At 42.8% G+C, this 25,567-nt stretch overlaps 1 protein-coding gene across 1 annotated transcript in view; it reads left to right on the top strand.

The window, feature by feature from the left end:
• Positions 1 to 25,567, top strand: part of rnf11b (ring finger protein 11b) — a 37,426-nt gene extending 11,859 nt beyond the window's left edge. Inside the window, exons 2-3 of the mRNA XM_055017832.1 lie at positions 19,796 to 19,965; positions 21,583 to 25,567. Of these exons, the coding sequence (XP_054873807.1) occupies positions 19,796 to 19,965; positions 21,583 to 21,754 (342 nt within the window). The 3' untranslated portion in view covers positions 21,755 to 25,567. The remainder of the gene's footprint in view (positions 1 to 19,795; positions 19,966 to 21,582) is intronic.

Here is a 25,567-nt window from a genome sequence, read left to right as displayed (position 1 = left end):
CAAACTGGAATGTTCTGTTTAATTATGCGTACAGTAGCCACAACCTCGTTTAAGATCAGGAAATGCTCGCCTTGATTAGCTTCAAGTCCGCGCAGATAGTAACGATGTTACTAACAGTAATAATAATGATATTATGTAATTAGCACAGAAGGTCCCTGGTTCGCGTCCCGGCTTTCCCGGGATCTTTCTGCATGGAGTTTGCATGTTCTCCCTGTGCATGCGTGGGTTTTCTCCGGGTACTCCGGCTTCCTCCCACAATCCAAAAATATGCTGAGGTTAATTGATTATTCTAAATTGCCCGTAGGTGTGAATGTGAGAGTGCTTGTTTGTCTCTGTATGTAGCTCTGTGACAGACTGGCGACCTGTCTAGGGTGTCCCCTGCCTTCACCTGAGTCAGCTGGGATAGGCTCCAGCCCCCCCCCCCGCGACCCTAGTGAGGATTAAGCGGTGTATAGATAATGGATGGATGGATGGGTATTTCTTAAGAATGTAACAATAATGATACATTTTTGGTTTTTTATCTAGAACCTTTCAGGCTTGTTTGTAAACTGTTACGATAGGTTTTATGGTTGTCTTGCAGGCCATTGCCCAACTCGTTATACAGTACAACATGTGGGGCATAATCATTGCATCAAAATATAGTTTAGCTGATTCCAAAGATAAATTATTCCGAATAAGTCTAAAATTGGACAGGTTAAATTTCATCCTTTTAGTAATCTTCCTCACCTGTTGTTTAAAATGAAGTTATGAGTCTAAAATAATTCCTAAGTATTTAAATTCTTGTACAACTTTAATTGTTTGGCCTTGTACAAAGATATTAGGATCGATTTCTCCAGTTGTGTTTTTGGAAAAATACATACACACAGTCTTAGAAACGTTCAGATGTAATTGAGAGCTATCAAGCCATTTAAAGACATTACTCATAGCAACTGTCAGCTCTTGGCAGCTTGCTTTTTGTCTTTTGCGTGAACAAACAACACTGCATCATCGGCATACATTTGACAGACCACATTCGGTGGACAACAACTTGGTAGATCATTTATAAATAAACTAAATATTCAGAGACTGATCCTGCATACCTTCATTGTAACCAGTGGTTGTTTGAGTTACTGTTGCCTTTCTGTCATCTCTCAGATCACCAGTCTGCCCATTCTCCTCTGACCTCTGGCAACAACAGAACTGTCTCTCCCTGAATGTTTTCTCTTTTTCTGGCCATTCTCAGTAAACCCTAGAGATTGCTGTACATGAAAATCCCAGTAGATAAGAAGTTACTGAAATAGTCAGACCATATCTTCAAAGTCACTTAAATCACTTTTTCTTCCCCATTCTGATGCTCGGTTTCAACTTGAGCAGGTCGTCTTGACCATGTCTACATACCTAAATGCACTGAGTTGCTGCCAGGTGATTGATTAATTAGATATTTATTCAGTTGAACAGGTGAATGCTCATCGGTTTTGTGTAAACATGAGCCCCAGGAGGTAAACAAATGATCTTAAACATGTGAAATGAGAGGGTTTAGTAGACTGCAGTGTACGCATCAGTGGCTTGTAGATTCTCAAAGCTGACTGGTGCAGTCTGTCAACCAGCTTCTTTGCTGTCTAGATGTGAAGGTTTGCTGTCAGCAGTTTGCTTTAAACTCAGTAAGTTTGCCCAGAAGAAGTAAGGATGGAAAGTTTTCTTTGGAGGTTGTTTCTAATGAGCTGTCAAACCTGGAGTGAATACGAGAGAGAGAGAGAGAGAGCACAGGAGAGGGAAGAGAAGACTTGAGGATCCAAAAAGTGATTTTTCTGAATCATTCTCAGGGCATCTCTGAGTGCAGACTGGCACAATAAATATAACAACATCCGTAAAAAATGCATGGTGGAATGCCAACAAAACACACTCGGTTGTCTTTTCAAAGGGAGAACAAGCTGTCTCGTCCCAAACTGGTGTGTTTCGAAAACACATTTTAGATCTGTTTTCGCTGCTGTTATCTGAAGATGTCACCATGAAAGTAGCGCAACTTCCTCATTGAGTTCACATTACCGTAATGCGCTGGCCAGACAAGCTGAACCTTCACCACAGGTGTGATTAGCTCACTCTGATATGACGCTGGTTGTTTGTCTGGTGAGGCAGTGATACTCCATCAGAGAGCCACCTGTGACCGATTACCTGCCGTCTTGTCCTAATATGGTAGCAGAAACACTGGAGGGGTGAATAGGGCAACGCTGACAAGTCATTTTGCTGCAGGTCAGCGACACAGTCTGTGGGCTTTGCTTGACACACTACTGCATAGAGATCGCTGTTTGTGACTGCTTACCACAATGGTCTGCACTCAAATAACAACCAATGAATTCTTTTGTCCTTCTCACGCCTTCTATTCACAGTTAAACTCTCATCTGTCTTTGATTTGAGAGCCGTCGCTCACTATCAGAGGGGTCAGAATGGTTTTGGTCATTATATTTGAGTGACAGGCTGCAAACAGATTCCATCCCTAAACCTCCTCAGATTTGGCGCCTCAACATCTCTCTACTCAAAGACCCAGAATTTGATCGAGTAATAAGGAGTGAGTGGGCAGACTTTCTAAAAAACAATGACTTATTTCCATCTTTGCTTTGGGAAACTGGAAAGGCCGTAATCAGAGGTAAAATAATATCGTACTCCTCATACAAGAAAAAAAAAAGATCTACAAACAGAGAAAGAAATTGAAGAAAAAATTAAACAGCTTACAGAGAATTATGCAATAAATCCAAGTGATCAATTATGGTCCGAACTACAAAATGCAAAACTAAACCTCGATAATATCCTATCCAAGAAAACAGAGTTTTTATTACAACAACTAAGATATAATGATTTTGAGCACAATAATAAATCAGGAAAATTTCTGGCGAACAAACTCCAGCGCAATAAAGAAAAATCCTTCATAACAGCAATTCAGGATCCCTCAAGAAAATATACTCAGTCACTTCAGGAACTCAACCAGACCTTCTATAATTATTACTGGAGTTTATACTCAGCAACAGTTAACCCAAACAAAGAAGATATTCATGATTTTCTCATCAATCTAAACTTGCCTGAACTAACGTCAGATTACAGAGACATACTAGATGCTCCACTGACTATCAAAGAATTACAATGTGCATTAGACAGTATGCCAGCAGGCAAGGCACCTGGTCCTGATGGTTTCCCTGCTGAATTTCTTAAACATTTCTGGTCAATGTTAGCACCCCTTTTCTTCAGGACAGTGACAGAGATTAAAAATAATGGTTATATCAGTCCGCACATGAATACAGCTGCAATTAAATTATTATTGAAACCAGACAAAGATCCTGCGCTTCCCTCTAGCTATCGACCTCTGTCACTGATCAACACCGACATCAAAATTATCTCAAAAGCTCACGCCCCTAGGCTAGAGAAAATCATCCCGTCAATAATTCACAGCGATCAAACAGGATTCATAAATGGCCGACACTCCACCAACAATATCAGAAGACTTCTAAATCTAATCTCTTTGACGCAACGCCACAACAAAGAAGCTATTGTTATGTCACTGGACGCAGAAAAAGCCTTTGACAAAGTTAATTGGTCCTTTCTCTTTGCTGTGCTCCACAAATTTGGCTTCGGAGAATCGTTTGTCCAGTGGGTATCAGCTCTGTACAGCTCACCCAAGGCTACAGTCACCACTAATGGGATCACTTCACAAAGCTTCAGACTGCAAAGGGGAACGAGACAGGGATGCCCACTCTCTCCCTTATTGTTTGCGATCTTTATCGAACCATTAGCAACAGCTGTACGTCAGAACACCGATATCAAAGGTATCTGCACTCTGGAGTCTGAACATAAAATTAACCTATACGCAGATGACATTTTACTTTATCTACAAGAACCCCAAACTTCAGTAAAGGAAGTATTTAACCTCATCACAACCTTCTCGCGTCTTTCAGACTACTCCATCAACTGGTCAAAATCAATTATATTACCTTTAACAGAAAACTCGTGGAATCCCGAAGTCCAAAACTCGCATTATTCTTTTCCTACTGTCAACATCAGATATCTGGGCATAAATATTTCCTCCAAACTCTCAGAACTAGTTCACCTGAACTTCACTCCACTTTTGGACAAAGTCTGTGATGATCTGAGGCATTGGAACAACCTCCCCATCTCCCTTTTGGGACGAATAGCTACAGTCAAAATGAAAATATTACCTAAAATCAACTATCTCTTCTCAATGATTCCATTTAAACCCACATCAAAGTGGTTCCAATCGTTAGACTCTGCTATTGGTAAATTCTACTCAAAGAATAAAAAGGCTAAAATCAGTTTGACTACCCTCCAGAAGAATAAATCCGAAGGGGGACTGGAGGCTCCCAACTTCATGTATTATTATTTAGCCAACCAAATACAATATCTCACCAAATGGATACATCCACATGAAGAATATAACTCCTGGCTTAAACTAGAACAGTTAGATTGTAACCAGATCAAAATCTCTGATCTTCCCTTTATCACTTCTGCCCTTAAACATCACTCCTGCTGGCTGGCCCTGGGGTTTGGGGTGGGTCGGCCCTCCCGTCGCTCCCCTGTCCCTTCCTGCTCTGCTTCCCTCCTCCTCCCTCCTCTCCTGCCTGGCCGCTCGTCCTCGTCCCTCTCCCTCCCCTGGGGGGGCCTGCGGCCCTCCGCTGCCTGGGGGTCTGGCATGGGGGCCTGGTGGTCTCTCACTGGTGGTCTCTCTCACCTGTGCCCAGATGAGCCAGAGCCACCCCCCCAGGTGGCTCTGGCTCATCTGGGCACAGCGATTGGTACTTACCTGTGTGCCGCCGCTGGAGATCAGTTTCTGCTGGCTGGGGGCTTCTGTCCGGGCCCGATGCTGTCCTGGGGAGTGGTGGGGTGGGTGGGGTCTCGGTGGTGCTGCGGGGTGGGCGCCCTGCATCCTGGACGTGCCGGCTCCGGGGTGGGCGTGGGGGCTCATGGCCTTTGCTTCCTGGTGGTGCGGCCTGGTCCTCCCTCCGGGGCAGGGTGCTGCGTGCGGCTGGCCCGTGGTGGGGCTGTGGCGCCTACCAGGGCACTGCTCTAGCACTGTGACTTCTCGGGGTTTTGGTGCTGGCCGGGCCGGTCGGGTTCGTGTGGGCCCACCTTGGCCTCTTGCCTCCGGGCTCTGGGGGCCCTCTGCATCAGTACCAGTGGTCTTACTACCTGTCTCCCCCGCTGCTCTGTTCTCTTGGGCCGGATCCACACCAGACTGCCTCTTACTGTGCACTTCACATACTTCACACATCACTGTATATAGCTACTCTTAGGCACATATAGGGACACGACAGTTAGGGCCCTGAGAGCAGGTGGGGGCGGGAACGATGGGCTCTGTGGTGGGGCGGATGGCAGGGCTTTATGGCCTTGTCTCTTCCCCATCACCCTCTTGCTTGCCTCCCCTGCTCTCTAATTTCTTTTTAATGCACCACACACACTCACACCTTAGGGGTAGGTCTGGGACGGCTCGGGGAATTTGGGTCAGGGTAGGCTGCAGAGTAGCCATCCTCTGTGGTCCTCTGGCCCGCCCCCTGGACGCCTCACCCAGCCTCTCCACTTTTAATGCACCACATGACACTCAGGGTTACACTATCACGGTACAGGGATAATGTCTCCAGTCTGGGATCGGGAGACGTATTAATAGGGAGTAAATGGGGGGATTTCACTAATATGGCCTCACTGGTGGGACTCAGCCCCCTTATGGCTATGGGGTGGCGGGGGTGGACCATCATCCGTGTGCTGTGGCTGGGGGGTCCCCGGGACCTTGGGGCTGTGGCCAGGGGGGGTTTTCTTGCGTGCCCGACGGGTCCAGGCTGGTGCGGTGGCTCTTGGTGGGCTGCGAGGGCTGGATTGGCCGTCCTGGTGGGCGCTGTAGCTGTACTGCGGGCTGGTGGCGTGTGGTGGCTCTGTCCTGGTGGGTTGTCAGGGCGCGTTGCGGGGAGTGGGGGCCCTGGGTGTACTGCGCTCACCTGGGGCCTGGTACGGGGGGTATGCGGGGTGCCTCCCTGTCGGCGTCACCGGGCCCCACCACACTGTCCATTTTTAGCCTCTGGACTCGCATCGGGTCCCGGCTCCGATTTCCTCTGGCCGGCTCCCGGTGGCGGCCTGCTTTGTGCTGGGCTGGTTGCCATCCCTTCGGCGGGCCGCTCGGCCCCTGTGTCTGGCTTCCTTGCTGTGTGGGGCCGCTGGCCCCCTCGGGGGTGGGGGTGGGGGAGGGTGTGGGTTTGGGCGGGCGGGATGGTGGGGTGGGTGGTCTGGTGGGGGCTGGGGTGGGCGGGGTTGGGGTTTGGGTGGCGGGTGGGTCCTCGTGCCCCGGGCTGCCTGGGTCGGTCTTGGCGCGCTGGGGGTGTCGGTAGCTGCTCCCTCTTGTTCTCTGGGTCAGCGTCGTTCACGGTGGCCCTGGTGGCTCTCTGGGGGTGCCGCCCTGTGGCTCCTACGGCCCGGGGGGAGGGGTGCCCTGTTGGCTTGGCCCTGCCTTGCTGTGATTGCTGTTCTGGGCTTCGGGGTCCTTCACACTTGCATGTTTGACCAGGTCTCGCCAGCTACTGCCGAGTTCCATTGTCAGCGAATGATGGGACCCACCAGAATGTGCTGAGAATCTCTCCAGAGTCTCTACCCTAAACTCATTCTCTCCTTCACTAGTATCCTCTTCTGGCCTATTCTATTCCATCCTATTCTATACTGTCAAGACATCCACAATTATGGTGCTCAGTACTACTTGTTTATTTATTTATTTACTGATACTCTTTTTCTTTTGTGTTGGTTTTCTTTTTTTAGTTAATTTTTTTTTCTTTCTTTCTGTTTTATTGATGGGCAGTTAGTAGTTGGGAATAACACACCACCTTACAATCTTTAATTGCAATAGCACCACCTGTTATTTTCTATCCCTTTTCATCCTGTTCGTCCTGTTCGTCCTGTCCAGTCTTTGTTTCCCCCACACATCACTGAGGTGTAGCACTGCCCTCCCTGGCTCATCATAGGGAATTCTAATAAAGAATATCTGCTTAGCTTTCAGGGAGGGCTGGTGATGGTCACACACATGCACTAAATATTAAAATATTTGGCTGCAAGACTAAAATATGCATCAATCTCATATAATGTTGACACCTCTTTTGTGGAGTTAAACAATGAGAACAAATGCAGACAAAAAAAAAAGAGTGACGGGCTGCTGTGGGTCTATGTAATGTGGTAGAGAATAAGGATAGTCCAGGCCAATTACTGGTAATCAAGAAAGACTGATATTTTGGGCTGATACCCATTAGATATAATGTTTCATCAGCATGTGATAGCAGAGAACCTGTCACTGATGACTAGGTTTCTTCATTAATAAGTGTGATTGTAACTGAACATGTAAAATAGAAATAGGAGTGATTATATTAGGATGCTCTCCTCTGTTGATGTGGAATCTGCTGGTCTTCTGTATTTTCTTCATCTTTCCCTGTTTTGTCACTTTTACTGCCCGCTCAGGTCCATGTCTTAAAGCTTTGATTATTGTTGATCAGACTCTTTCTATTTTTTTTTTCTGTCTATTATTTTATAGAATGCTTTCCAGGATTAGCTGTTAGCAGAGCCTTAGACACTGCAGCAGCTTGTGTTTCTTGTTTTTGCATTCTCTGCTTGAGAGACATTTCTGGGACAACAGAGTAACGCCAGACAGAGAAAGGAGGCTGCATCAGACCGTATTTAATTTATCAATATTTGGACAACAATTTCCCGATACCGACAATAGGAAAATTCTGTGATTTAATCGGCCAGACTGATTATCGTTCTATTCCTATAAAAGCTGTTGTGGGTCTTTATAATGTGGTACAGACTAGGGATTGACCAATTATCACCATGGCAGATTATCAGAGCCGATATTCTACGTTTTTCAATCATCAGTGTCATTATTTTTTGGCAGATTCTCAATAAATAGATTAAATGTGCTACTTTGGATTGGTTACCCATCACAAGCAATACCCAATCACCACCTAAAGCTGCAGTGGTACGTGCACTGTGTTGTGCAGGTGAAATAGCAGGTGTTGCTGAAGTTGCAATAAACACTGCAGTCTAACCCTAACCCTCACACCAGCATGCCCAGTTTCCCTGTTACCCTGAAGTGCCTGATAATGCATTTTAGATGTCAGTGCTAGGCTAAGGCTATCAGCGACAGGTTTGCTGTCCGGCCCATGGATAACGCTATCTGGACCCGTCACATCTCTGTAAAGTCAGAATCGCTTCAGCAGTCTACTCTAAGGGTGCTTTCACACCTGTTAGTCCGCTAAAGTGGTTCGTTTGGACCCAAAAGTTGTTACAATGTTGCTATTTTCAACTGGTTCGGTTCGCATTCACACCAGTGTTTTCGCAGGTGAACCTACTCCAATTAATGTTATATCTCCCCCCAGTCGTTTGGCGGCGCTGTTTACAAAACAAGGCGTTTACGATGACGTAGGTGTACGCTGATTGGCGTAAAATTCCATGTGCAGGTTGCTACGGAAGCTCCCGTAGACCAAAAAGTCTGCTGCGCCATCAAGTGGTCCGAGACCACCTCCCGAAGGTGGTCTCGGTGCGGTTCGTTAGTCCGAACCAAAAAAATCTGGTATGCTTTCACATCAGCCCAAACGAACCGTACTTGCAGGTGTTGCGGACTCCAGTCCGCTTTAAGTGGACTAAAAGACGTAGGTGTGAAAGCACCCTAACTGACCCACAAATTGAACAAGAAGCGCAGCCATCACCTCAGGAAATTAGCTGCTTCCACAGATGCTACAGCTACACTAATGGCTAGCAGCTAAGTTAGGCTGCAGCCACAGATAAACCTGAAACAGTGTCGTAAAAAATCATAGAACGGTGAAAGGTTTAGAAAACAGAAAAGCGCAGCAGACATAAGTGCAGTAAACAAAGGAGAACGTTTTAGCATCACATAGCACTGTTAATCCATTACTTCTGTTGCCATTGTGCATAGTCAACTCTAGTAATACCTATTAATGAAGTAGCCTAGCCATTAATATCTTCTTCTCTGCTATGACCTGCTGTTAATAAATAAGATTTAAGGCTTAGGAGTTCTGAATATCAATTATTTATCTCCTTAAGTACTAATAAGCTGTTGATCCCTAGTATATATCACCATAACTTCCCTGTTTTTATCCATTGGTAATGCTCCTTATGGCTACTGGTAGAACTGAAAATGAATGAAAGTTTAACCTTTTTCACAAAACTGCTCGTTATCATAATGCTTTGTGTGCCTGCAGTGAAGTCTTTGTGTGTCACATATAAAGACCTGGGTTAGCACACCAACTTCCTGCTTTGATGAAGTAATGTGATGCACACGTCGTTATCGTCACGCTGCCGGCCCCTTCTCTTATCGTATCAACAAACACATCCTGTGATGCTAATGTCCGTCCTTCACCCATTGTTGTGCTGTTTATGTCTGTGCATGCTCGCTTGCATTGTGTGCAGGTGTGTGCAGGTCTCGTTCAAAGCATTTGTTACTCTGCAGTCCTGAGATGCAGAGCTAAGATTTCAGACGCTGCTCTGCAAACGCTTCGTGTTTCCAGTTTTGCTTCCGGTGGTGCATGCTAGCGTCGCTTAGGTGGCACAACAGATACAGCCACAAATGGCGAGTAGTGGAGTAGATATTTGCTGCCCTGGAGAGAGTCTGCATTTTCTCACAATGCTGTTTTCATAGCATGTGTTCAAAACAGAAATTATGCCCGTCTGGCTGCAGCTCCTTTCCCACATGCACATTAGTCCATAAATGCTTCGGCAGGTTTGCATTCACGTCTGTGCAGCTTTCAGCAGCCACTGAGGTATTGTTTTACCGAATTAGCAGTCCAGCCATTTGACTGTAAAACAAGATTCGGGATCCATAAATTAGTCAGTGAGCGTGCAGAAGTCCTCTTTTGCTGTCATTTTCCAACTCATTGCTGTTTAGTGAGCAGAGGCAAACTTGACATATCTGCCTGGAGCAGTCATTTACTATAGGGATAAAGCTGAATACTGGAGATTTGAGTGTAAATACCAGAAACCAACACCTTGTCTGGATGAATGAATCAGTGGTGTTACAGTTGAAAGGGTTTTGTGTGCATCTAAACCGTTTTTCCTTCCTTCTCATGGCTAAATATGTGTGAGAATCTGGGCTGCTGTATCTCTGATGATGTGTGTGTGTGTGTTTTGAATCCATTGCTTCTTATTTAACTTGTGGGTTGAGAGTGCCTCTGGCGTTCGTTCATCCTCCCACTCCTCTTTCCTCAGAATTTCTATCAATTAGTGACTGATGATGAAAGAGGTAAACACCTCCCTTCTCTTGTTTGTTTTTCTTTCACTTTGACCGTGTGCGTCTGCTTTCCCCTCTTGTTACCTGTAATTTTCACCTTGCTTCCCGCTCACCATTAGCAGCCCTGCCTGGCAGTCCTGACAGCTGCTGCTGCTTGGCTCAGCTTGTTTGGCAAAGGAAACCAAGGTCTGTTTTTTTGGCAAGGCTCATTCTCACCTTCCATCCTTCCCACATACTGATTCCTCTTTTCACCCTCACCTACTCCAGTCTCTCAGACTGTTGTCCTTCTGGTCAAATCGAGGTGAGGTAATGAACAGTTGTCAGAGCCCAGCTGACATGCCATGTATTAACTGGGAGAAGCACATGACGACAATCACGCTGCTGACTGCTGCACCCTAAAACACAGAGACCACAGCTGCTGCCCTCTCTGAGGCCCCGTCTATAGTTTTCATTCTTGCTGCCATACCTTTTTGACGTAGCTGACAGCTTCAGCCAGTGTGCTGACTCATGGGTTAACATGCTGCCATGATGAGAGGCCGACTGCCAGTCAGCTTGAATCTACATTTGTCCCGTAAAAACTATTCAACTGAAAAAGACATCTTTTCAATTAGTAAAATGAGATTGTTTTCCAAAAAGGGTTTCTGTGCTCATTATACTGGCTAATTCTAAATCTAGGAATACCAGTGTACCATTATTGGATCGTTGTCTGTTATGATTTTGCATTGAAGGTGTGCTTTTCTGTGCTACAGCTAATATCATCTTGGCTAACTTTATCATGTTATGGAAGATAATACCTCATATTCACAATCACAAAAACAAGGTAAAACAACTTTTTAATGTCAGCATTAGATGCTCTTTCAGCTCTGATTTGGTTTAACAGACTATAAAGTAGAGGTCGACCGATATGGGATTTTCAAAGGCCGATACCGATACAGATTTTTAAAAAAATTTTCAGCCGATGGCCGATATCTAAAGCCGATTGTAGAAGCCGATTTTTAAGGCCGATATCTTTTTTTTTTTTTTAAAGCACATTGATTACAAAAGGCAATTTATACACTAAAAGTATATACATGTATATATTATAAATTAAATACACTGCATTTTCTCTCTCACCAAGAAACAAATCTCTTACCTGTGTTTTTTTACCAAATAAGCAGGTGTGGAGCGAGGCTTGTTGTTGCCTGGGTCACTCGCTCCGCTCATGCGCCGCTCTCTGAGTGCCAGGGGTCCTTCTAAGGGAAAAGCGGTTGCGGCAGCTGCCCGTACGGGTGCCTGATCACAAATCGGCTTTTTATTTGTAAATATCGGCCGATGGCCGATATTGAAAAAAGTCCATATATCGGCCCAAAATATCGGCCGGCCGATATATCGGTCGACCTCTACTATAAAGTAGTGTTCAGGCAATGCAAGTTTATTTGTAAAGAACAATTCAAGGTCCTTTACAACAGAAAAGAAATACATTCAGAAAAATGATTTAAAGGTAGACATTAAAATCATAGAAATAAAACGTATAAGTAGACATGAAGATCATAAAAGTGCATTAAAAGGCAAGAAAATATATTGAGCATCTCAGAGAAAGCTGCTGTAAACAGTCTGGTTTTCAGGCCTGATTTAAAGAGCCGACAGTTTGTTTGTTCAGGAAGTTTGTTCCACAGGTGAGGAGCATAGTAGCTGAATGCTGCTTCACTAGTCTAGGTTCTGGTTCTAGGAACACACAGTAAACCTGTCCCTGATGACCTGAAGGTTCTGGATGATTCTTATAAGTCCAGGATGTATTTGGTCCAAGATCATTCAGTGCTTTGTAGACCAGGAGTAAGATTTTGAAATCTATCCTACTAGAAAAGTATTGTGTTTAAAAAATTACACTAAATCTGGCTTTATTAGCACCAATACTCTTAATTGTTCAGCCGTGTTTTGTCACATAGAGATTTATTTCTGATAATCTGCAGCGGCCTGCTTCCAACCCTGCAGGCAGAGTGGCTGTACCAACTGCTTTTTTCTCTACGGCAGCTTTTATATTCCCAACACATGGCTGCAAATTCAAGAACTGATGCTGACCAGCTTGTGGACGAGGCAGACGCACCGAGCAAAAATACGGAATTATTTCAATTATATAGGCGACGGTGCAGAAACATCCACAGACACCAGGAAGTCCATCTACAAAACATGTTATAAAAAATTATGGAGAACTTAGCAAACCGTCTTGCTGACATACAAGTAGAGTTATGACATAGCGCTCTTATAACACAGTGAGAAACATACAAGATCCAAAACAGTGTTTTCATTTGGTAAAAACTGATGTACTATACTTGCACTAGCATTTAAATTCAAATTTTTAAAGTATTTAAACTAATGATGTATGTCAAGCTCAGTACTAAACAGCAGCCAATTTAGACAATATGAAAGCAGTAAATATAGAGTAGATGTCACTTTATCTGTTTTTTTTATGGTGGTGAATCAGAAAAATTATCTAGTAAATAAAATATTGTGTTAAGATTTGTGGTTACAGATACATAGGCCTCTATCTTGATGAGGCTGGTGTGATCTCCAGCTTCATTCGTGGTGCTTTGAGTCAAAAGGTTACCCGTGGAGTGTGGATATACATGTGGATAATGACAGAGCTCACTTCAATGGCTTTAGCTCGGAGTTGACACACTTTGGCACTCAGTCAGAGGAGTAGAAGGCAGTCGGTGGCTGTTGGAGGCTCAGGGGAGGACGAGGAGGAACTAGTGAACAAACCACAAGAGTCGGTAGTGAGTGTGTCAGAATTTATTAGAATAGAGGGAGGAAGACGCACAGACCACGAAGTGAGACCGTTGAGTGAACAGAAAGTAGTTTAGAGTGTAGCAGGATACTTTTAGAGACGTAGGTTGTGCAATCTACTTTGTTAAATACAAGGATGTAAAGAATGGTCACATGAGGTAGACCCAGTTAGATACTCACGTTAGGCTTGCAAACCCTTTAGAACGATTCGTTTCCCAAGTCAGCCGTGTTGAGAATCAATAACAGTTGAAATGAATGGAAAAACAGAGGATGTTTGTATATGCAGATAACACTGCTTTTGTAGCCACTCAACAAAAGTTTTCAGACACTTGTAGAGACCATAATATTCTTAAATGGGTGTCCTTGGTATCCTTGTGTTCTTCTGTTTTTCTTATATGACATTTGTTGTGTTGATTTTTCAGTTTTTCTTTTTGTTGTTAGTAAACTTTCATTCAGACAGACATGTTGTGGAGTTGTACCTTAAATAATCCAACCATGTAGGCCGCGGTACGATGATATTAGGGCTTTCTTTGACTCATTGTAATCCAATACTGAAACTCATTTTGGTTTTTACTTTGATTTGATGTTGCTTTCAGTACACTTAAATCATTTACTCATGTGGTTTTGCATTCCAATATGTAGAAGAGAAATAGTGAAAGACTTCTTACATTCTGTTTCAGTTGTTTCAAAGCAAAAGACAGCTTCTTGTTGGCCGAAGCGTAGAGAGACAAGGCTGTGGCTGCTTTGAAGTTGGATTCACACCAGCATTGGGTTTCCACGCTTCAAAGAGTGGAAATTTCGGACGGTATACATGAGATGATTGTTTTGAAAGACTTGGACATTGATCAGGAAAGTGGCAACTCTGGCAAGAGGTTGTATTTTACAGTCAGTCGAGGCTTCATCTCTCTTTAATCTGTCCTGAGAGAATTAAATTAGAGTCAAGTGAAATTTTATTAATTATGTGTGTGACACCAGCAAAAAAAAAACCCCCAAAAAACAGTTATGTTGATTTTATTGCTGTCTAACAGCTTAAAAGCATTTCTTATGTCTATCCAGATAAGGAAAAGTGAACAGTAGCTACACCCACCGGCTGCTGGTACAAGGTGTGGAAACGCTACCACCTGCTGCCTCAGACCAGAAATGTTGACAGGCTTACTTACTGTCAGCAGAGACGTAGTTGTATCTTAAAGCAAAGAATTTTGGATTTGATTGGGAAAACTTTCAAGATTTTTGTTAGCTGTTCTATGCGAGTCATTGCATATAAAACATGGAAAAGTTCTCGCCAGCACTCTTCTGAATTAACTCAATAACTTTAGGATATTAAATTAAGCCAAGCAAAATTTTACCTTCATACTATGAATATTTACAGGTTATTATGTCCCTGTAAGCCAGGGGATGAGGCGAGCAACAGAAGTTGTAAAGAAAACCGGGTTAAAGAGACAGGAAACTGATTATGAAACAAAAAGCTATGTATTTATAAATGAAAGCAAAAATAAATCAACTTAAAGTGAGCTTCTTATCAAAAAAGTACAAAGAGTAGGTCAAAATGTCGTACTTTTAATTTTTTCTAGCATTTTTGAGCCTCATAGTTAGCACAGGAGATAAACACGTGACATTTTCAGGGCTGAAAAACATGAGCTCTGTTAAAAACTGCAACCAGTTTATTGTCTGTGACATGAAGTTATAGAAACAATCATTGGTACCCTGGATGTGTTGCAGTTTTTTGACAATTCACCAGAGAACACTTTAAAAAGTGTATTCTGGGTACACTTTAACGGTGATCATGTGTCTTTGTGGTAGTTTTGTGCATTTTTGTGGTTATTTTCTGCTTATTTGTGGTTATTTTATACCTTTTTCCAGCACTACCACAGTGAATGCATAGTTCTGACAGTGAAGCATAGAGGTGGTAGTGTGATATGTGGCTGGAGAAAACTTAAAAAGGTCATTCTGGGTAAACTTTCAAGGCTCATATCAACATGTGTGATGGTTGGTTGTTCTAGACAATGAAAGATCTCATTTTTACCTGCGTTTTGATACCAGGATCATCTTCTCTGTCTGTGTCAAAAAAAATTTCTAATCATAATGATTTATTTACATTAGGTTAGTTAAATACAGCAAATTCATAGAAACATGTTTTGGAGCATTTACAAATCAATAAAAGACAGCTGCATATTGTACAAAATTTAAATTGTAACCTGCTTTAGTTGCTGATATACAGCGTGATGCCTGCTCTGTGGTTTTATTGAAATAAAGTGTTTAAATCAAGCTCTTTCAGCCTATTTTCAGTTCAGTTTAAGCATTACACACAGTGTGTAAATGAATGAGAAAATAAAACGGTTCAAACCAACGAACATGAGCTTACCGTGTCAAGTTTTTTGTGTTGAATGAGTAATTTCTTGCATACAGAATTTGCATTGAAGTTCAAAATGTCCTCGTACTGTTGACATCATCTCACTCAACCTGATTTACTGACCAGTCCAGCTCCAGTTTCAGTTTCTGTCATCAGTTGATGTTTTCCTTCAGCACCAGCTCACGCTGCTAGATACAAAAACAGATTCAGATGTATCATCGAGTACAGATGCTTTAGAATTGGCTGTAAGACCAGATGGACATTTCGAATTTTTAACTCCCATACATCTCTCTGAACTAATTTCAATAGTTTCTGCATCCAAACCATCGACATGTCTTTTAGATCCTATCCCAACTAGACTGTTCAAGGAGGCTTTACCTTTAATTAATTCCTCAATGTTAGATCTGATTAATCTCTCTCTAGTAACAGGCTATGTACCACAGGCTTTTAAGGTTGCTGTAATCAAACCTTTACTTAAAAAGCCCACTCTAGGTCCAGATGTTTTAGCCAACTATAGACCAATTTCCAACCTCCCATTTCTCTCCAAAATTCTGGAAAGAAGTTGCAAATCAATTATGTGAACATTTACAAAGGAATAGCTTGTTTGAAGAGTTTCAGTCAGGCTTCAGAGTGCATCATAGCACAGAAACAGCTCTGGTCAAAGTTACTAATGACCTTCTCATAGTGTCAGATAATGGACTGGTCTCTATACTTATTTTATTGGACCTTAGTGCAGCATTCGATACAATCGACCACAAACTTTTATTACAGCGACTAGAACATTCTATTGGCATTAAAGGGACAGCACTGGACTGGTTTAAATCCTACTTATCAGACAGGTTCTAGTTTGTGCGTGTCAACAATGACTCTTCTGAGCATACTAGGGTTAATCATGGAGTTCCTCAAGGTTCTGTCTTAGGACCAATACTGTTCACATTATACATGCTTCCCTTAGGCAATATTATTAGGAAGCACTGTATTAATTTCCATTGTTATGCTGACGACACTCAATTGTATTTATCTATGAAGCCAAATGAAACTAATCAGCTAGCTAGACTGCAAGATTGTCTTAAGGACATAAAGACCTGGATGACCTATAATTTCTTACTACTAAATTCAGACAAGACTGAAGTCATTGTATTTGGCCCCAAACATCTTAGAGAACTGCTTTCAAAGCATATAGTTACTCTGGACGGCATTACACTGGCCTCCAGTACTACTGTGAGGAACCTCGGTGTTATCTTTGACCAGGACATGTCCTTTAACTCGCACATAAAACAAATCTGTAGGACTTCCTTTTTCCACCTGAGAAATATTGTGAAAATCAGGAACATCCTGTCTCAGAGTGATGCAGAAAAACTAGTCCATGCATTTGTTACTTCTAGGCTTGACTACTGTAATTCCTTATTATCAGGTTGTCCCAATAGCTCTCTGAAACATCTACAGCTGATCCAAAACGCTGCAGCCAGAGTACTGACGGGAGTTAGCAAGAGAGATCGTATTTCTCCTATATTGGTTTCTCTTCATTGGCTTCCTGTTAAATCTAGAATAGAATTCAAAATCCTTCTCCTGACATATAAAGCTCTTAACAACCGATCTCCATCATATCTTAAAGACCTGATAGTACCATATTATCCTAGCAGAACTCTTCGCTCTCAGACTGCAGGCTTACTTGTTGTTCCTAGAATCTCTAAAAGTAGAATGGGAGGCAGAGCCTTCAGTTATCAGCTCCTCTCCTGTGGAACCAGCTCCCAGTTTGGGTTTGGGAGGCGGACACCCTCTCTAATTTTAAGACCAGGCTTAAAACCTTACTTTTTGACAAAGCTTATAGTTATGGCTGACTGGGGGACCCTGACGGGGTGAGCTGGTGTTTTCATTTGCACAACTGACTTCCCCTCTTGACGTCCCTTTAGTTTGCCCCTAGTTCTGCTGCTATAGGCCTAGGCTGCTGGGGAACCTCTCTGGATGCACTGAGCCCTTCTCTATCTACCTTTATATTTACTATATATACCATTATTGCATTACATTCACTCTGTTTCTTTCTGTGTCCTTTCTCTGAGTGTCCCTGGTCCCAGAGCTGGATGCTTCAGATCTGTGGTTGTTCTCCCACCTTCAGCTGCCCATTTCCACCGATCTACTTTGCATTGCCCTTATTATACTTGATTTGCTCATCTACATATTTTTGAATTTACCACCAGCTATATATGTAGTATATTTAATGCCAGAGCCGTACACCATAGCAGTAAACTATAATTAGTTTCCATGTTAGTTGTACTTTGCATGTATCATCTGTCTTATCATGCATGTATTATACTGTGTGTTTTATGGTCCTTGTGTCCCCCCCACCTCTCTACCTCTCTACCTCCACCTCTCTATCTCTACCTCTGTACCTCTTCTGTCCCTCTCAACCCACCCAGCCAGCAGCAGATGGTCCCCCCACATTAGAGCCGGGTTCTGCTCGAGGTTTTTTTCCCTGTTAAAAGGGTGTTTTCCTGCCACTGTCTCCTTAGGGCTGCTCTGGGGGTTCAGGCATATGGGTTCTGTAAAATGTCTCGAGACAATTTGACTGTAATTGGCGCTATATAAATAAAATTGAATTGAATTGAATTGAAGTCATGATTTCCCTTAATTACAATTCCTCATTGACATGTTGTCCCTGTGCATTGGCCTTAATCTCTTTATTACTCCGCCAAGGAACGGGCGGAGTTATGTGACGATCGGCGTACGTTTGTCTGTGAATCTGTGAATCTGTCTGTGTGAAACATTACTGAAAAACGGAGCAACACATTTGGATGAAGTTTTCAGAGAAGGTCAGAAATGACACAAGGACCAAGTGATTAGATTTTGGCAGTGATGCAGCTTATAGTCTGGATCTACAGCTTTGTTACAGATTTCCCATTGGGAGATATAGCAGCCGGCACGGCGTCGCTGTAACCATGATGTGAACAACACTGTGTCAGTTACCTGCTGACGATCACATGATTGCATCCTACTACAAACTGACTGATTTATCAGTTGGAAATCATACAAGGAACAAATGATTAAACTGTGGGCTGTTTCTGAGTCCCATCAATTCCTGCCATCCGCTACATATTTAGGTCATGCAATGCAGCAAACCCCAGCCAGACACGTTAAGTTCAGCCGTCAGCCTTATTTTGAACACAAATCCACCTTCCTGTCCTTCACTCATTCCTTCACAGTAAGAGCTTGTCTCCATTGCAGCTGCTTCTAAGTTTAGACACATCCTTTGCTAGACAGCAACAGCTGGAACCGTTGTCTTTCATCTTTATGTGAATTTTCTGACTTTTCGGCAGCGTCTTCGTCATGCCAAGAAACCGCTTCTTAGAGAATCACTTCCTGGGCTGCTGGAATGGTGACAAAATAAAAGCCCACAACATTAAAAATACGTTTTCAAAATAAAAGCATGGCAGGAACGGTTATTTTAACAGCAGCAAAACAAAGGTTTGCCAAAAGTGATGAACTGATCAACAGACTTTTATTAGAGTAATTTACACGCAATTTGGTATTCATACATAACATGCACATGCATAACACAGCAAGGTCATTTTTTATTAAAGATTTCATCCGTCGGAAATGACACGTCAACTGAACAGCCTTGGCAGAGTACTGCACTCTCTGAGTGCTTTTCTAGTATTGTTATTGGAATGCATTCTGTCTGGTATTAAAATAAACCTTTAGGTCCACGTTTACATGATGTGTGTGCCATACTCAGAAGAAAGTTTCATAAACCTGTGGTTCATCTGCTCCACCCGACTTCCAACTAAAATGGTAACATCTTCTGCTTATGTTAAAATAAAACTGAAAAAAATAGTGGAGAGCGACATGCTGGGCATCAAACCACAGTATTTGGTGGACTATTCCAACCAGTTGTGAGAGTTCTTCCTCAGAAGAGCACTTCTAAATAAATATTAAAAAGTTTGATAGAGAAGTGTGTGTGCTTGGAGCGGTGATTCATCATAACGTAAAATCCTTCCTTCCGAGGCCAGCCTGTTTTTTTCATGCTACATAATTATTAGAGGGCTGCACAGTGGCTTGGTGATTAGCACCGTTGCCTCACAGCTAGAAGATGCCCAGTTCGCGTCCCGGCCTTTCTGGGATCTTTCTCCATGGAGTCTCCATGTTCTGCTTTTCTGTGGGTACTCTGTTTTCCTCCCACAGTCCAAAAACATGCCGAGGTTAATTGGCAGCTTTAAGTTGTCTGTAGGGGTGAGTGTGAATGTGCTTGTGATAGACTGTTACCTGTCCAGATGTCTTCTTCCTTCACCCTCAGTCAGCTGGGATAGACTCCAGCCCGCTAGGACCCTGATGAGGATTAAGCGGTGTATAGATGATGGCTGAATGGATAGGTATTAGGTGCGCTTTCTTAGGAAAATAATCTCTTTATATGGTCTTTTCTCTCTCCACAGGAGCAGATCCATGTGCCTGTTTACCACCCAACACCCAGCCAGGCCCGACTGGCCACCCAGCTGACCGAGGAGGAGCAGGTCCGCATCGCCCAGCGCATCGGACTCATCCAGCACCTGCCCAAGGGCGTCTACGACCCGGGCCGGGACGGCTCTGAGAAAAAAATCAGAGAGTGAGTAGAAAACATCTGTGGGCAGACTCAGCAGATGCAAAGACACAAATACCTGACTCACCAGAATGAGTCACTGTCAGTGGCTTTCCAAGGAATGTTATCTTTAAAAAATCCCACAATGACACCACTATCAGGCTGACAGAACTGTTTGAAACTTTCACAGGGTTCTTGAATGATGCACTATGACATACTGTCTGTGGCACTGAAAATCATTCAACACAAAACCTACAATTACATTCTGTCATGTACGTATCTTTTAAAAAAACAAAACAAAAATAAAGCATTTGCACTAACCAGATTCTTTAAAAAAAAAAAAAAGCAAATTCTGAGCTTTTTGGTGCAACTGCGAAGCGGTTACCAGTAGTCCTGTTACTTTTCAGCTCAACCACAGACTGTGTTTCGACAGACCAGATAGGAGACAGGTATACAAACAAACTGAAAATATAAGTAGTAAAATATGTTAAAAAAGAAAACTAAAAAAGTAGTATAAGATGTTGTACATGTTGAGTCTGGGTTGTTTTAATTTTTTATAAAATATATCACCAAAGCAGTTCTTTACTTTTTGTGGTTTATGCCATTACAGCTGTCATACAGCATAGAAAGTGTTCTCTGTTCTTCTAGTCACGATTGTGCTGTTTCCACAGAAGTGTTTGACTTCATGTTGCAGAAAGAAAATGAGTCGGAACAAAAAAACACACCAAGAAGCTGTTCAACCAAAACAAACAACATGGAAGATTTGAGAGTTTCAAATTGGCTTTCAGTTCCACAGCAGCGTTCCACGTGTGCAGCAATCGTATTCATGTGCCAAAATGTTCAGTACAGATCTGTGTAAGGTCACAGCGAGAGCAACACTTCACTTTTTTTGCTTTGAGCTTTTCCTTCTCTTCTACTATTTCATGCATTTTTTCTGCTTTCTGTGTCCAGTGCCTACCAAGCTGTAGTACTGTTTCTGAGGGAAATATTGAAAGTAGAGATCGACGAATAATCAGGGTTGATAATCTGCATTTTTGAGAATATCTGTAGTATTATTTTTATTAACCAGTTATCCATAAAATTAATGAAATGCATGGGTTTGGCTCTCTCTACCTGTAGTCGAGTACACCAGTAACAGTCAATCAAAACTGAAAGCTACTTTTAACCGACCGAGACAATAAAGCACATTTGGTGATGAATAGATTACAGCAGTTTTCTACCTAACCAGCATTCCTGTCTTACATCATTTATCATCGTGGCACTTTTTACCATCATACATTTTTATGTTCCCCATTGTTCTCCACTAAAACAACCTGTTCTGAATCAGTTCATTTTGTGCAGAAAATGAGTCGAATGAAGCGTTAAATGCTCCTGTTTGTGTGGATGAGTTTGAAGCAGGAAGTCTGAGTTAACAAAGAAAGTTGGTAACCACCTTCATACTTGTTAACTCTGACTGAGGTTTTAGTTTTTGTCGAGCCGATTCACACAAAGAAAGTCTGACGACATCAAACTGTCTTCGTAGTTCAGTCCAAATCTTTCCCAAATGTCAGTTATTGGTCTTTCTTGATTGCCAATAATTGGTGTCTGCCCTGACGACCCCACACTGGTCGATCCTGAACTGAAAGTGTGTGTTAACCTCTGCAGGTGCGTCATCTGTATGATGGACTTTGTTTACGGAGACCCCATCCGGTTCCTGCCCTGCATGCACATCTACCACATGGACTGTATAGACGACTGGCTGATGAGATCCTTCACCTGCCCCTCCTGCATGGAGCCCGTGGACGCTGCGCTGCTTTCCTCCTACGAGACCAACTGACACAAACACCCCTCAGACCAGACCGGACACACACACACACACACACACACACACACACACGGAATATGCACACAAATGGAAATACACAAAACTTCCACCTTGCTAACTTATATCCTGCATTAGTAAGACGGTGATATCCAACCAAGTAAAAGATGTAGGGTGAATTCTGTGTGTTTGTGTGTGAGCATGAGTGTGTGTGTGTGTATATATATATATATATATATATATATATATATATATATATATATATATATATATATATATATATATATATATATATGTGTGTGTGTGTGCGTGCGTGTTTACGGTGCACAGTTTCCTCAGTTGGCCTGCTGGACAGGATTACATCTGGGTAAAGGACCGGACAGGAAGAAGAGTGTCGGTGGTGAGAAGACGGGAGCCGACAGTGGGGGGAGAGCATTGAGGAGGGAGAGGATGGATGACGGTTATTTCTAGATGTGCTTTTAGATATGCGATACATGCACACAAGCGTACACACTTCCTTTATTTACTCCCAGTCAGAAGTGAGCCAAAATGCAGCAGGACATCTGATGTCCGACGTCTGGCTGCAGATTGTGTTTGTTGGACTGCTGAAGCCTGATCGATGCGATGTCGTACTGCAGGACAGCGGGGGGAAGAAGCACCCTGCTGAGTCATATATGATGCAAGAACTGTCACAGATGCAGATATGTGGTTTGAAGACTGCTAGAGATGGACATCAGACTCACAGAGGTCTATCCTGCAGGCCTCCTGGAGTCGTCTCTCTGTACAGATCTTTTCTGAGAAAAACCAGATGGGTCGGTGGATCGGTGGATCAATTGTCCCGCGGCTTTGTGAAATCTGTTCTCCCATTTGTTTTATCAGTCAGCATAAGGGCTCCGTTGAACCAACAACACAGACATGACACAAAGGAAAGTGCTTCTAGTCACCGATGTGATGGAGAGACAGTTGCTGTTGAGCATTTTTTTTTTTTGGACTCCTCAGTGGGATCTTGGATTATCGGCCAAAGCACAAGTAGACCAGTTAACAAACCATCAATTATAAATTAGATATTTGCACTTCTTAATCATTTTGTGTGACAAAAGGACCACATGCATTCAGTAAATATGTCAATGTGAAGTTTCTGATTTGCTTTATGTATATCCTCATTACTGATTTGTAATGAACAATGTGGAGCAGGAGAGGGTACTTAATTTATTACAGGTGACATGAATCAAACTACTGAGTTAATTCCAAGGTTCGTGTCCACACATGGACAGAAATATTTAAAGGTCCCATATTGTGCCGCATCAAACCAAATTATTTAAAGTCTTACAGTGTGTCTTTTGGCTTAAAATTCTTCAAAGATGCTTTATTCCACCAGAACCTCTGGTTTTAGGGATGTTCTAAATGAAAACCGATGAGCTGTTGCTGTTCCCGCCCCCATCAGGAAGAACGCGCTCTTTGTGTCGGCGTTCCACAGCATCTAGGCGGAATTCTTACTGACTTTTATTTTACTCCTCCTGAGAGCTGCGTTATAAACCAAGAGCAGCGGGTTAGCGAGGAATGCTGAGCTTAAAGTCAGTTTTCAGTGTCGCGAAGGTCTAGATCACCATGGCAACCTCTGCTCCAGAACAAGTTCTGTTCAGTGTTTTGGATTTATATCGGCTGTAAGAAGTGCCTCCCTTTAACTAAATCACTTCCTGATGATTCTCTAGAAGTGATACAGATTCTCAACTGAGTGAAAATGTTTTATCTGTAAACTTACTGAAAAAAAAAACATCGCTAAAAGCACTGAATGAATCTGTGCAGTTAGAGCATCGCACGCTGTATGCATCATATTGCCATGGGAACCCAACATGTATCCAGCTAGTGATGCAGAAATCACATAAAATCTGTTTGTTTTTGTTTGTTTGGTCCGTTTACGCTGCTGGTACTGCAGCTGATAGAACACAGATTAGAAAATGAAATACTCTACTGGTATTTATTACATATAAAATTCAACCAATATCATTAATTGTGCTTCGATCTGGGCCAAAAATTACAAGTGATATCCTGCATTACGGGACAGTGTCAGACCTGCATTCACTCCAATACAATATCATGTTAAAACGTATGAAGTTTAACAGTCTAATGTGCAGCTTTCAGTTCGGGATAAGCGGCTGCATTGATCGGTAAAATAAGTTATATTAACACACATTCCTGCAGCGTTTCTTCTTCAAGGTTGGTGTTACGACCTCTTTAAAATTAACGAGTTTAAAGCTCAAACAAACAAAGAGACCGGCAACATATGAACTGGACACAGACACAGCAGGTAAATTGATGAAGGGAAAAAAACCCCCAGCTTTATTTACAAATAACGCAACTAATCAAGGTAGAAATAATGGTGAAAGAAAAGGGCTGTAGCTGCTGGCCAAAAGGAACAAAAGAGGGGTGGTGAACATGGCTAACCACACAGTGGGCTCTCGGACCAGTCACCACCCCCTACTAAACTGCCTAACCACAAATAACTGCTACGAAAGAAAAAAACAGCGAAAACAGGACTACCAGCAACTACAGCCAAACTAAAACAACAAAACCCAGCAATCTAAACATGCATGGGGAGGGAATGAATCAAATACCTGAAAAGAAAGAACTCAATGTTAATCACAAAAGAAAAGTTTACAAACAAAACAAAACCCCTCACGTGTTTGTCCGGGAGGACGTGTGGCTTTGTTGTGCTTGAATCTCTGCTCTGACTGCTGCTCTCTCCTGCCTCCCTAAATACCCTCCTCCTCCCTAAGTGCTAACAGCACTCAGGTGTGCTGCAGTTGCACAGGTAAAGGGAGGAGGGAGATCAGAGAGAGCAAGGAGAGACACAGCAGCCAGCCACACGTAACATCGGAAATTTTTAGATTCCTTATTGTTCTCCATTAAAACAACCTGTCAACTAAAGAAGAAGAAGGAGATTCACATGATGCATCAAAGCCCCTTTTTATGGGACTCTGAACCAGAAAGTCTGAGATAAAGGAGAATAGTTGATGACCACCTTTGTGATACCTGTTATATCTGACTGTTACTGTATTTTTTGTTATGTCGACTTACAAAAACAAAGCCTGACTCTGTCAAACTTGCTTCATAGTGCAGGTCTCTGGTCTATAACAGCTACAAAACTCAAGAAAAGTGGCTTTTCACCATATGGGACCTTTAAAACATCCACAAGGTTGGACTCTTCTAATGTGTCTATAAAATCTGCAGCGAACATGTTCATGAAACTCAAACAGAAATCATTCACGCTGGCAGGTGCCACCGTCAGAGCCTGGGTTTGGCTTGCATGTCAGTTGCATTTTTGCTTTGTTAATTTTCTTGGCATCAAGTTGATGCCTCAATCTAATCCAATCTCCTGGCCACTTTTTAAAAATGTCTACAGCCCAAGTCACCCGGTTTACTGTAAAAGCACAAAGAAATGCGACTGCTCGGCTCTACTCTGGTTCTTCTCCCTGCTAACTTTGGCCCGTGGGTGAGTCGATCAATCACTGGACGCAGATCAGTTTGCCTTTTGTGATCTGTGCGTGTTTGAGAAATGGTGGCAGCCAGCACCTTAGTTTTTGCACAGTACTTTAATGTACTTAACTCTTTATGTTGTACCTCCATCGTGAAGGTGGAGCTTCATGGCCTTAGGTTACATGCGAGCAACATTTTGGTATCAGCTGCTAAAATCTGTCCGGTAAGAATACGATACGATGATACAGACTGTTTAGATCGCTGTCAGTCATTGTACATGTCATGTCATGAAGAATACAGAAAAGTGTCCTGCTACATTGTCACACAACTAATAAATGAATTGTCAGTGTA

This window comes from Amphiprion ocellaris, chromosome 2, assembly GCF_022539595.1.
Source record: "Amphiprion ocellaris isolate individual 3 ecotype Okinawa chromosome 2, ASM2253959v1, whole genome shotgun sequence".
In the NCBI taxonomy this organism is placed as follows: Eukaryota; Metazoa; Chordata; class Actinopteri; family Pomacentridae; genus Amphiprion; species Amphiprion ocellaris.
The sequence above is the reverse complement of the archived record's forward strand: the minus strand, read 5'-3'. Positions and strand labels throughout refer to the sequence as shown.